Source organism: Ctenocephalides felis, unplaced genomic scaffold (genome assembly GCF_003426905.1).
Source record: "Ctenocephalides felis isolate EL2017-DRISC unplaced genomic scaffold, ASM342690v1 CF-g0.4_SCAFFOLD_00845, whole genome shotgun sequence".
NCBI lineage: Eukaryota > Metazoa > Arthropoda > Insecta > Siphonaptera > Pulicidae > Ctenocephalides > Ctenocephalides felis.
In genome coordinates, this window is record NW_020536999.1 from 31,972,382 (window position 1) to 31,986,305 (window position 13,924).

General features: G+C 28.4%; 1 protein-coding gene across 1 annotated transcript; it reads left to right on the top strand.

Annotated features, from left to right (window-relative positions):
• The first annotated feature begins 9,268 nt into the window (after nucleotides 1–9,268).
• On the top strand, nucleotides 9,269–10,708 carry LOC113382210 (E3 ubiquitin-protein ligase Topors-like). The gene has a single exon (XM_026620731.1). It carries the CDS (start codon nucleotides 9,269–9,271, stop codon nucleotides 10,706–10,708), a length of 1,440 nt encoding a protein of 479 aa, XP_026476516.1.
• Nucleotides 10,709–13,924: the final 3,216 nt, after the last annotated feature.

The following is a 13,924-nucleotide window of genomic DNA, read 5'->3' on the forward strand; positions in this document are numbered from 1 at the left end:
AAAAGGTAATATTATTTAAAAACATAAACTATTGCGGAGCAATAAAATTTTATTTATACTTTCACATTTCCTTTGGAAGTCGATATTCAAAAAAAGAACTAGGTAAACGTGCCATAGAGGTCAGTTAGCATTCTTGAGGTCGCGAGCTTTTATAGTTTTTATTTATTCTCTTCGCGGGATTCCAATGCTTTTATTACATTTTTTGGAGTTAGGACTCAAAATGTTTTTTTTTTTATTTAAATCAGTCGGTAGTTTTACATCCTATATATTTGTATTTAAAGTCCTTAATTCACTATTTAACTAGTTTTGCCAATGTAATATTATATAGATTTAAGTTTGCCATTTAATAGCAGATAAACATTTATGTAGAATATGTTTTTATAAATAAAGTGTATCGACAATATAATGCTTATTCATCATTTAAATCGTTATATAAATGGTGTCCAGACATTTTTATTTAACATTTTAGTTTTGTTTTAGAATTTTTGGTAATTTTACACTATGCTTTTGCAGAAAATTTCTAATTATAACTTCTGATATGGTTTGCACAATATTGTTTTGTTGTCTTAAACTGTTTTGATTTACGATATTTTCATATATCCATTACCTCATGATTTTAATTAACATTTAATTTGTCACTGGTTTCAACAAATTAATTTCACGTCTCTTAGTCATCATCGACTCCTTGAGCTTTCACTCTGAGAAAGCTCTTGAGTAGACCATTAAAGCAAAAGACATTACAAAACGCGAAACCAGCGTTCATCTGCGGAATCCTTTATTCTGAACACTTGGCTGTATAATAAATTTACTGCATTTTAATTGTTGTTTTAGTACCAACTATAATACATCGGCGATTTTAACAACATTTGAATCGCATGTAAAACTCTGAAATACGAGGTAAAAATCTTTAACTTTATAACATGGTTTTCAAGAGATTTAGTCAGTATATAAGACATTGATGTCGAAAATCAATAAGTGCAATCAAAGAAATTTGTAAACTGTGTACGTAGACATAAAGGAGTCTAGGTACGGTTGTGCCACTTTTTTTAACAATAATTTTGTTAATTTACCAATTAGCTAGGAGAAAAGTAAAGTAAATGGTAATTTGAACATTTATCTACGAGGAAATACTGAAATACTGTCCTTAATACGATGATCATAAAATCAAATCATATAAGAAAAGAGTGAATCTACACCTGAGGGACAGTTGTAGGCATAAAAATAGTTTAGATAGCAATAGCTATAAACACTAAAATGGTTTACAACGACTTTAAAAAAACTTATTTTTGCTTTTTCAGAGTAGTTTGGTCTACAGATCATGTTAATGTAAGGGCGGGTAAACTTGTTCGAACAAATATACATCATCTTTCTCCATTTGGACCTTATCTTGAAATCAGAATAGATTAGCTGTTACGACGACTGTTACTACCGTAACCTGGCACAATCGTACTCAGTCTCTCCTTCTACATAAGTACCACATAACCACCAATGGGCACATACATGATAAACAGTTTGTTTTGCAGACTTTTGTACCAAATCTATCCTGTATCAGCTTATCTCGTTCACACCTAGTTACAGAAGGTGTCAATGTCAGTTGCATTTCAAATGGGACTTTCAAGAAGGCCGTGCATTCCGTATTGGCCCGAGGGCGACGTTTGCGGTCCGCGGAGTATTAACATCTTCTGTACGGCGCGCGCGATGTTTGAACGAGTGATTTATTGCTGATGAGAAAACATCATTCCCTTCCTACACTTGCGAACAAACGGTCCGCGACTTGCATTATGTTTAACGATTCGAGCATTTAGAATGAGCGTTTTTGCTTTTGCTCGAACTGACTCCTTGATCGCCTGAATGTCTGGGTAGAGGTATTTTGAATCATTCCCGAGGAAATATTCATCGCATGATACTTGTGTTTGAAGTTTGCTTCTTCAATATTCTGAACATGTGATATACTCTACTTACCATTATTGTTCTTAATCTACAAAATTGTAATATAATAATATACGTATGTCTATAGTAATTGATTACCCACAACGTTTTGCGATAAATAAGTATGTTTCTCAAAAATTGTTAAAATTTATTACAAATATCACTGCCAAATCAAATTTCTCATGCCAATTATGTACATTGTTTGTTATTCATTAAGTGTGTGTAATGTATGTATGCGATGTGTTCGTATATGTATGTGTGCGTAAACAATTTTTCGTCGTCGATTTTGAGGATTAATCGATTTAAATGGTTCAAAAATATTCGATGCCTATTTCTTGGCCGAGGCATGTCCAGCCGTTTTGAAGATACGGGGCAAAAAGTGTCAAAAATGGCAATTCTGTTTTTGAGAGATTGGAGCGTCCGATTTAACGAACGTTTTTTACTTATATTGATAACATGAACAACTGGTGAAATTTACGATTAAAACAGTGAAAAAAATGCCATGTCATGTCAAGAGTGTTTATAAGACATATGCTCATAAAATTTTCAGATATTTATAGAGGTAATAAGTACAACTTTTGTTAATACCTTTTATGGGTTTAGTACCAAGAATTATAATTTTACCGTTAGACTACAGCGCGACTGCATTGAAAAATCAAGATTTCTAAAAAATTTTAAAATTAAAAAAAAAATAAAATTTTTTTAAAAAAATTAAAAATCTCATTTTTCAGTTTTCGAAGAATTGTAAAGTTTTTAAAAATTTTGAATTATGGTACGGGAAGTAGCAGCAATTCCGTACACAGGTTCTATATATATTTTAAACAATAAAATCTTGCTATTTTAATTATTAAATTTGTATGAAGTGACACTTCATACTTCATTCTTCATTTTTTTTTAATTTTTCAAGCCCCATTATTTACTCTTACCGCATGTTTAACTTATTTTTGGCATTATATTCTTGATTTACATATTATTTTTAAAATAAACATAAAAATATCACATTTATGGACGTTGGTCACTCCCTTATATTTAAATTCCAGAAAATCCAATTCAATCTACGTATATCCAGGGTAGGTACCTATATATAATATACGTTGGGGTACCATATGCATAGTTTTTTTTCTTTCGAATCTGTTTACTTGTGTATGCGAGGTGGGTTACCTCAATGCTTGGGAGAGTATCAATCCTCTATATGATATTGGGGTAGTGGCTTTTATGTGCGGATTTGATTATTCAAGAATTTTTGACTGACCAAAAAAGATATGAAGCAAATCCATCGGTCACTCAGTCCCTTTCTTTGCAGTGGTGGACAAATATTTAATAGAACTAGGAATTCATTCTATATTTTCTTTATTAACATATGATTATGACATAAAATCAGTAGAATAAAAAAAAACATAATAAATCCTGATAATTTCCTGATGTAAGTGGATTAATTTGCAATTTTATTTGAAAATTCAATATAAATTCCTATATATTATGCATTGAAGATAGACAAATTAAGCCAAAACAGACAATTAAATAAATAAAAAAAATATATTTTTATTTATAAAAAAATATATTAAAAGGTTTATATATATATAGTTTGATTTGTCAAGTTAGTGTAATTTATAAATTATTATTTAAAAGAATTATTTTTCAAATATTAGTTATTCTTTCAATATTATTAGTTAATCTTTCAATTATTAGTTATTCAAGACACTTTATTTAATATTACTCATCCCCTTTAATGACAACATTACAAATGACTACTATCAATTACTGATACGATCAATTATTGATATCTTAATTAATTTCTCCCGAAGTTATTTTTATTTATCAAACAATAAAATAAAATTGATTAAATAAAATAATAAAAATAAGATCTAAATACAACTTACGTTCTCATTTAAATAAAAAAAAATAATATATTGAATAAAATATTTGAAGCAAAAATTAAATTATCCAGCAAAATTTAGCAAATATACGTTCATTCCTTGGGTCTTTTCTAAGTTAAGTAAGTTCTTTTCTAAGTTCTAAGTTTTTATAAGTTAAATAATTTTGATAATATTTCAAATAAGATTTTTTAATAACTCTATTATCCCTAATTTTTATTCCTTTGGCCATCAAGGATTTCACTTCAGTTTACTTACTCCTGTTGTGTTGACCGTAGAGAAAGATTTCTAGGGTGGATTTTCTCAACCATTGCTTAAATCGATTTCCGGAACAAAAAGTTCAGACTTTATTGTTCAGGATTTTACTGGAGATTTTGTTTCATTATTCACTCTTGGCGATTATATTAATGTATTTAAATTCAGCTTCCATGATACATGAACTAGTAAATTTATTATATGTTTCATAAAATGATAGGGTTCGATTTTTTGTACATGTTGTATAAAATCTATTATTTGTATTATTTGGAATTATTCTTTGTTATTATCAGCAATAATTGATGAAAATTGTTTGTAATATATTCTAGAATTTTATTTTCTCTTAACGAACACTGTTAAATATTATAGGCCTATGAAAAGTTGTTTAATTATGAAAACTAAAAACTAAAATTTTCAATAAAGGGTTGACTTAAACCATTTTTCAAGTTGGTAAATCTATATTACACATATCGGGATTATTTACACATATCGGGAAATTTAGGCTACTTGCCTTAAGGCAAAATAGCACTTAAGGCTAGAATCCTAAAATAGAGCGGTTCGAATTTTATTTAAACAATTACAATGTTTCCTCCCATTATATTGTTGACTTTGAAATTTTTAATAAAAAACTTCAATCACGTTTTTAACTAGTCTCTGTCAGATCAGAATTAAAAATTTTGTTAGGTATTTTTTATTGTTATTAATCTAACGGTCACCTACAGTATAAGTAAAAAATGAAATACTTCTTCCCATGCAATTTAGAACATTTCCAGAAATTTCTCGAAACCCATCTGCTAAAATGTCAAATATTCCTAAAATTAGTAATATTCAACTGTATAATTCGATAATAAAACTCACAAAAGAAATATAAAGCAAATTAGACCAAACCGTTATTGTCAAAGGGCTCTTAAGCGCATTTGTCGAAAAAAACTAATATGCCTACCCTTATCAAACCGTATATCTTAAAAAATGACAAAACTTGCATTTACAACCATTGTCCAGCAAGAAGTGCGAATTAGGTTTAAAAAAGCACGCCTAAAAATATTTACAAATGTGTAAGAAAAAATTTGGTTCGAAAAATATGTAACAAACATTGGCAATAAAGAAATCCAGTGACCTGCTGACCCCTAGCGATTTCTGCACGCTTCGATGATTTTTCGAAATGTGTAAGGTACTGTCCGAGGAGATTTAACGAAATGCATAATTTATTTTCACACATGGACGGATTTTCGAATTTGGATTACTTGTATTAAAAGACGGGTACTGGCGATTTTATGGGAAGCGTTTTTGTGGACAGAGAAAAAAGGCATATATTTCCGTACACAAGGAAAAAAGGAAAAATCCTGTTACGCATAGTTAGAATAACAATATCTTGATTGAAATGGGAATATTTTCAAGTAATTGCGAAATTTTTATTTCTTTAGTTGAATCTTCAACATTTTATTCAAAGAACATTCGTTACGTTCGTATATATGTAATACTAATTCAGATTTAACAGAACTAAGGAATTTATTAACATTTAACTGATATATACAATTCAATTTCTAACTCGTTAATACTAACAGATCAAAATATTATTTATATTTTGCATGTCATTATTATAATAAATTTAATATTATTTTTTTAAATCTGCAAATGTCTAATTAAACCAAGAGATAACAATTGCCAGAGGTGAATAACACGGAACAAATTCGTAACCACATGTAACTTTTTATAAATCACTTGATTAAGAAAATGTCGATCTATCACAATAATGATTTTTTATACAAATTAACAGTTGATTTATGAATCTTCTGCCTGGCGTTTATTACAAGTAACACATACTTACAATTCAGCTTTGTAAAAAAAATCTTATTTTCAAATATTATTACACGCGCCGGCAAAACAAACACGACAGATCTATGGTGCGATGGCACAAGCGATTAGACGACCAACCAGGGTAAAAATCACTCAAACGTTTGAAGCTAGAAATATTATTTAGAATAATATATGATACGAAAAAAATTCTAGATTTTAAAAAAATATATAAATTATTTTTTATATTTGAACAATGCTCAAAGCTAGTGTTCTATGGGCTGTTATGATATAATTTTTTACGTGATGTCCTCAGAAGGAAACACAGTGGTTGATATCCTTTCGAGTGGTTGACATTGATTAGATACGTATATATATAGAGCAATCCTGCAAAAATATATTATTAATTAATATCTCGATCTACAATTTCGAGTAAAAATTGATATCATGCTTGATATCCAGTTGGTAGAAATAAGTATCGAACCTGGAAACAGTAGTTGCAAGACCAAGCCTTCACCACGAATCCCTGGCAAAGTAACAAAATAAAATATTACGAATGTTTTTAGTGTTAACATCAAGGAAGCATATAAGCATAAATTCAAAATTTTTCCTCATTGATAGATATTATTTCCAATTTATCGAAAGTTTTTTTCAAATTTAAAAATTTCATTATTTATCAATATTGACAGCACGTTTTTAAAAAATTAAAAGCAGAATTAAATCAACTTTCCCTAATTTAAAAGTAATGGTATAATTAAAAGCTGAACTTAGTTTTATTAGACCCAATGTACTGACAATGAATATTGCAAAATAGGCATGGGTATAATTGCTGTACATGAGGAAATTTTTATTTATAAGCTCAGCAGTTTCTAAAGCAATCCTATTTTTTAAAACTAACATACAATTATCAATCTCAAAATTTATATAAATATTTTGTGGCATTTTATTGCATTTGTGGCAACAAGTTATTATATCGGTTGTAAACGATGTTACTGACTTTGTTCGTATTTTATTTGTTAGTTTACTTTGGTCTATTATACTCTAGATTGAAGATTAAGTATGTTTGCTTTATCTTCTGTAGACATTACTTTCAATTTATCCAAAGTCTGTTCAAATTGAAAAATACTAATATATAATACATATATCAATATTAGTAGCTTGTGTAAAAATGAAATAAGAACAGAATTAAATCAAATTTTACTAGTTTAAAAGTAATGGTATAATTAAAAGTTCTACTTGGTTTTATTGGACTGACAATAAACTTTGCCGAATAGGCATGGATATAAAAATGCAGGAAGCAAATTTTAATTAATTCTAGCAGCTTCCAAAGCAATTCTAGTTTTAGAAACTACATAAAATTATCTATCTCAAAATGTATTTATATGAATTTCTAGCATTTTATTGCAGTCAAATTTTTATGGTCGCATATGCTTCCACGTGCATACAACGTAATGTAATTTTTTATCAAATTTACAGTATTATTTTAAAAATTTGATTTTTTTGAAATATGTCTGTTAATATAAAATAATGAATAAAATTCTACTAATGTCCTGACTATGGTCTATGTAAGTATGGGCACTGATTGACAGCTCATTCCGATCGCTCCTCGACTCTTTTTACCCGAAGACGCAGCGGGACGCATCTTCGAATCGCGTCACATCGAGTTTCTAATATATCCTTTTGATGCTGGATCAAAACTAGTGATGTCCGTCCAAAATTACTATGTATTTAATATCGATGTAATCGATCAAAATAAAGAATCTTACTTAAAGTTATTTCAGTTTTGCAAAAGAAGAAATTTTAGATTATGCTAATGTTAAAATACGTTTTCATATCGATTATTGGCTATGTGCGAAGGCATGGAAGGGGAAGTCAAATCGACCGAAGCGTTCGTTGTGGCTACTTTGAGCATTAAAGTAGGTCATTATGACAGAAATTTTAAAGAAAAACACATGCAATATTTGTTTATTTCAAATTTAAATAAGATAATTGAAAATGAGCCACCAAAGCTGTTGTGTAATGGGTTGTAGAAATAAGAGCAGAAAAAGTGACTGCAAATTCTATACATTTCCTACAGATAAGTGGAAAGAAAATCAACGGGAAAAGTGGATCGCGGTTAGAAGAATAAAGTAAGTATCATAACCTTATTGTTATAAAAATTCAATTCGGAGTACTATGAATATTTGTAAAATTGTTATGTTTAGCAAAAAAAAATTATAAGTCAATAAATTGTTATTTTATCAAAATTTAATGCTTACTAGAAAAAATTGTTTTGCAAACAACGTAATTAATACAAGGCTGAAATAATGATAAATATATATTTATATATTGTATATTGATTATGTATAACTATTATCTATCTATTAATTACATGTTATTATATAATAAATGTAATTTTATGATTAAAAGAAAAATAAAAATTATTTAAAATGTTTATTTTACAATCAGTTTAATTATTACAATGCTGAAATAATGCAAAATATATATTTGTAGTGTTGATGGATCACCGTGGGTTTCCAAGCCCTATGATCGCATTTGCAGTGAATCGGACGAGGTATTGAGTCCAACCTACTTGTCAACAATATTTCCTTCAATTTACAAGACTCGAAAAGTCAAAGTCGCTTTTTTTTCTGCAATTTTATTTGATGGGTCTTGTCTTTATAATAATGCCTAAATCATGTCTTTATAATAATGTCTAAGTCTTTAGTTTGACCAAAAATATTAAAAAAAAATGAGTAAATTAATTTATTATTTACTTATTCTATTGTTAAAATATTTTTATCATTATTATATTGTTTTTATCAAGAACTATTTCGAGCTCATGACATAAGCTTTAAGGCACTTAACCTTAAAAATGTTTACTGCATTTCTTTATTAAATTAATCAACACACTTAACTATGTTTTAAGTGCGTTGAAGTAAATTTAATAATTTCAATAAACATTGAGCGTTCACATTATTATTGTATAATGTTTATTATTATTTATAACAATTATTTAATATCTTTTTTCTTTAACAAACATATAAAACCCATAAAAACCACACACTGATAGCCTTAATTAGTTCATATTTATTCCGGCGCTGCATGGGCGCTGCAGTCACGCTCTGAGCGAATACAATGGTAGAAATTTGTTTATGAGTATATTTGTTTATTCGTTAATTCGTTTCCACGTCTTTTTTGTCTTCAAGAAAGCCAGTTTATATTTGTGGGCCTGATTATGTTCTATGAACCAAAAGACTAAAAGAATGATTATTATTGTATAGAATGTTCTAGTTACCCATAATTTAATTTTATTAGAAATATATGAATAGTTTGACATTTATGGAATCAAATCTAGTATGCAATGAATCCATTTAAATTTTGTTTAAGTCATAAATGTGAACAGTTCTTAACATAATAAATAAGAATTACTTACCATGGATGTGCCATCACGCTCCAGTTGGTCGGCGATGCTTACTTATTCAGGAGATAGTACAGATACGTATAATGTAGCGCCTAATAACGAAGATTCTTCAAATGCATCGCAAAATGCTCAAAACAAATCTTTACCACTTACTAAGTGCCCTAAATGTTCGCACAACTGCAAAAACAAGTGCATTAGAAACACATGTCTCCATGAGTTTTGGTATACATGTTTGCTGCAATGGAATAAGATTAAATCAGCATGTTATTTATGTTATCAGTATGTTAATCAATTTTTTAAGTTTTTAATTGATAATTTTCAATCCGACGATGATCATGGATCTCCAAAAAAAATTACACCTGAAGCTCAGTCTGTCAGAATCATTCAGCCACAGACAGTAGATGTTTTCAGATCGAATGTTTATAAATCTAATTTATGGGCAAGTCATTTACCTGATGAACTTGGTTGTTTTCTGAAGTGTTCAGCAAAATTTTATGAGAAGAACCCAGGTCAGAAGTATGAACTATGTACATGGCTATATCGAGAATTAAATGTTCTATTCAGCCATCAAACTGATATAAGTCATGTCAAAAGCGTTGTATTAGATTTGATTTCGCTTTATGATATTGATTCCTCTGCTTTTCGAATGGCTATTTGGCCATATTTCACTAACTTTACTGATCATTTCACTCATGAGTTTTATGTATTTGCCCGTTCACCATATAATATGGTAGGTTATGATCAAAGAGTAAGTTATGTAACAAAAGAATGTATTGATGAGAATGCTAGAACTATATCATCAGATGCCACTTCTGCTCATCAAAATAATGGGTCAAATGGCAACTTGACTGTTGACTTGAACTCTTTGGGCATTCAGGCAGCGCCACCAACTAATTCCGCTGCTTTTCGCATGGCTAGTTTGCCATATTTTAGCTTTACTGATCCTTTGACTCATGTGTGTTATGTAATTGCCCGTTCACCTTATAATATGGCAGGTTATGATAAAAGAGTCAGTTATGTTACAAAAGAATATATTATTGGCAATACGCATGTTCTGCATGGTGAGAATGTTAGAATTATATCATCAGATGCCACTTCTGCTCATCAAAATAATGGGTCAAATGGCAACTTGACCCATGACTCGAACTCTTTGGGCATTCAGGCAGCGCCACCAACTAGTAACGACAAACCACCACATGATAGAACTCCAGAACTAATATTATTGGATTCAGATGATGATAACATTTCTCTGCTTAATGAGCCAAGTACAAGCAGAGGTAGGAGTAGAAAACAAAAATCAGTTTCTATCTCTAAATCAAAGGCTGAATCGTCAACGAGTAAAAGGTATGAATTACGTAATATTTGCCGAACACAGCAAATTAGTACGGCAAAATCTGATAGCAAAGATCATGAACCCAAAAGAAGACAACTTAATTCCAAAAATAACAAGTAACTTGTTAAAAATACAACAAATATTTAGTGCAGTTCTAATGTAATAAATTTACAGTAAAATACGGAACTTTTTATCACGAAAACAAATTAATCTGAGAATTAAATCAAGAAACTAACTTTTTTCATAAAAATATTTAGTTTTTTTCATCAAATTTTATTTGAAGAAGAGGTCAAAGAAATTTAAATAATATGTCAAATCAAATCAAAAATTGATTAATTAAATAATATTATTAATTAATTGTAATAAAATAGTTAGTGATATGCTTTATAAGTTTTTTGTAAATGTTATGAAAAATAATTATTGTGAAATGTTACTTACAAACAGTAAAACAAATAAATTAATTTGAGCTGCTGCCTATTTATATTTATCATTTTTAAGGTAAAATATGTTAAATATAATAAAATTATCTTATTTATAGCTCTAATCTTATTATATTTTATATACTTAATAATAGTACTTTTTTATTAATTACTTAAAATTAAGATAATTGTTATTATTTTGACTTTTACTTATAACCTCTTGATAACAAATTACTAGCATTTATTATTAAAAAAGATAATATTTTTTTTACGGAAGATTGATGTGAAGTATGTGGAGTGGTGTCTCTACATATAACGAAGTATTAAATTTAAAACATCATTTTTAGGTATTAATTTTCTGTTAGAAATTCGACAATTACCTAACATCCCTAGCTACGGTATCGCGCCACAGATAACTATGAGAAATTTTATAAGCAACTCAAAATCCATTGTTCGGTATATTAACATTTATTTATTATACAATTTTTTTTTCTTTGCGAGTCTTATTTCATTTTACCGATATGGAGGTGAATCGCTCGATTCAAAGGAATTTCACATGTGTAAACGTCAATCAGTGTTTTGACGGATATTATAATTAAGTGAATGCTCACAAAACGCGACGATGATATGTGATAGTCACATAATACACAAAGAACTAATTTATTGTTTTGAGATGTCAGGTTATTTGGACTTAGATGCACGTGGCTGATTAATATAATATAAAAGATATGTAATATATAGTTTATTTCTAAATATATTTATTCAAGAAAACCGACTAATAACAAAACAAAATATGACGACCGCGAATTTCAGTGAGAAATTTGGAATAAGGGACCGATTCTGCTGTAAAATAGACCGAAGTTACATAGGGCCAATGTTATATAGTGCTTCTCATACAAAATGGTACTGCATCTATCAGACGGTCAAGAAAATGCAAGAAAAAATAAAAAATATTTTTCTGTTTCATTAAAATTGAGTAAATATACCGCTATAATAAATTTGACTTCTTTAAGCTGGAACAGTTTCTAGTATCGACCTAACATTTATAGCACACTTAAAAGATTTTAAAAAAAAAAACAAAGTTTAGTTAACTTTTTTATCACTTTATATATTTTAATCAAGATAGTGCAATATTACTGAAAAATAAATTATGTGACTAATACTGAGTTAATTAAATTACAACTATTAGTACTGAATAGAAAAAGAATACATAATTGAAATTTTATAGATATGAAATTTGGATGCAATAAGTTAAGAGTTTGAATTCAAAAGTTATATTTTAAAGCGGTATAAATTTCCAAAAACCAAGTTTAGAAACATATTCGATGATATAGTTTATATTAAAAATAAATTGTAATGAATTTCATATATATACAACGGTTTTGACGGACTATTAGATTATTAATGATAGAGTGATATTACTATACATAATATATGCACATATAATAAATTATTATTATTTCATTACCTTGCTACTGAATTTTAAAACAAAGCTATTTAAAATTAAAACATAAATACTTAGAAAAATTTCCATTGAACCAAATATAAGAATATAACAACAAATATAGTAGGTATTGAAAGTAGCTGAGGTATATTACCTTATCATATATATACACATAACAAATAATATTTTTATTATTCTGCTACCGGATAATAAAATATGTAAATGCGTCAACATGTTCTATTTTTATGGCAAGTTTCCGGCATATAAATTGAATAGTACATAAATAAAAATACATCTTTAAAAATCATTTTCAATCATTTTAATTACCTGGATAAACATGATTGTGAATATCCGCAAATTATTATAAATATTGTAATATTGTATATATGTATATATTTCATATATATTTGCAAATGGATATGAATCATGATGTTTTCTGTAATTCAGATCTACTATTACTAGATATTTGTGAAAGAGTTAGTAAATCATTTTTTCTTTGCAGATAAATATTACAACCTGTCTTAGTTCAGTGAAGGTACCAGAAGAAAAAATGTTTATCCAGTGGTAAGTTATTTTTATTATTGTTTATATTTTAGAAATAAACAAAACAATGGGACAAAAATTATAAATATAAATGACACCATAAAATGGGTTTGTATTCAGTATTATGAGAAAGATTGAACTAGTACCTCTGTAACTATTTTCATTAGCTGCAAAAATGTAATTCGTATCATTTCTCCGCCCTCATGTGCACCTCATAAATCTATCCCTTTTAGCCTCCTGTTCTTGTTCAGATTTGTGTAATTAAGGTGGGTCACAGGGGTCATCTAATTTGTCTCTGCCAATCTTACTACGAATCCGTAGCAATCTATATTCTGCTCGATTCAATGGCTTCAATGAGACGTAGTAGTAGGGAGTGCGTAGCAAAACGTATTTGGAGAACATAGTAAACTAATAAATTGTGGAATTAATAGAATTTACACAGATATAGAGAACTTCTTTCTAAATTGCCATGATAGATGTTTAATAGAATTTTTCAGAACGCATAATCGTTTGTTGAATATTTTATAATTTTATTATCACTAAAAAGTATATGTATATTATTAACATTAATGGAGCATGACATCGTGCCTTAAGGCAAATTGCTGAAACTTCCCGTAGCTAAAATTATTTTTTTTTTAAAAAACTTTAAATTTTTTTGAAAATTGTAATAATTAGATTCTTGAGAATTTTGAAATCGGTTGATTTGTGTTCTCGAAATCGTCGACGAAAAATTGTATTCGTACATACACTCACGCACACATTTATACACACACACACTCATACATACATCCACTTTTTTAAGGTATGCCAAATTGTTCAGAAACGTGAAGATATAATTTTTTTTTATTTTTCTGCGATTACTGTAACTTACTCCACGGAAGTTAATAAATAAGCATGCTTAAGTATAAAAATATTTTACTATTCTATATT

Bases quoted from the DNA above. Each gene is read 5' to 3' on its own strand.
- LOC113382210 (XM_026620731.1), top strand. From the start codon at position 9,269: ATGGATGTGCCATCACGCTCCAGTTGGTCGGCGATGCTTACTTATTCA.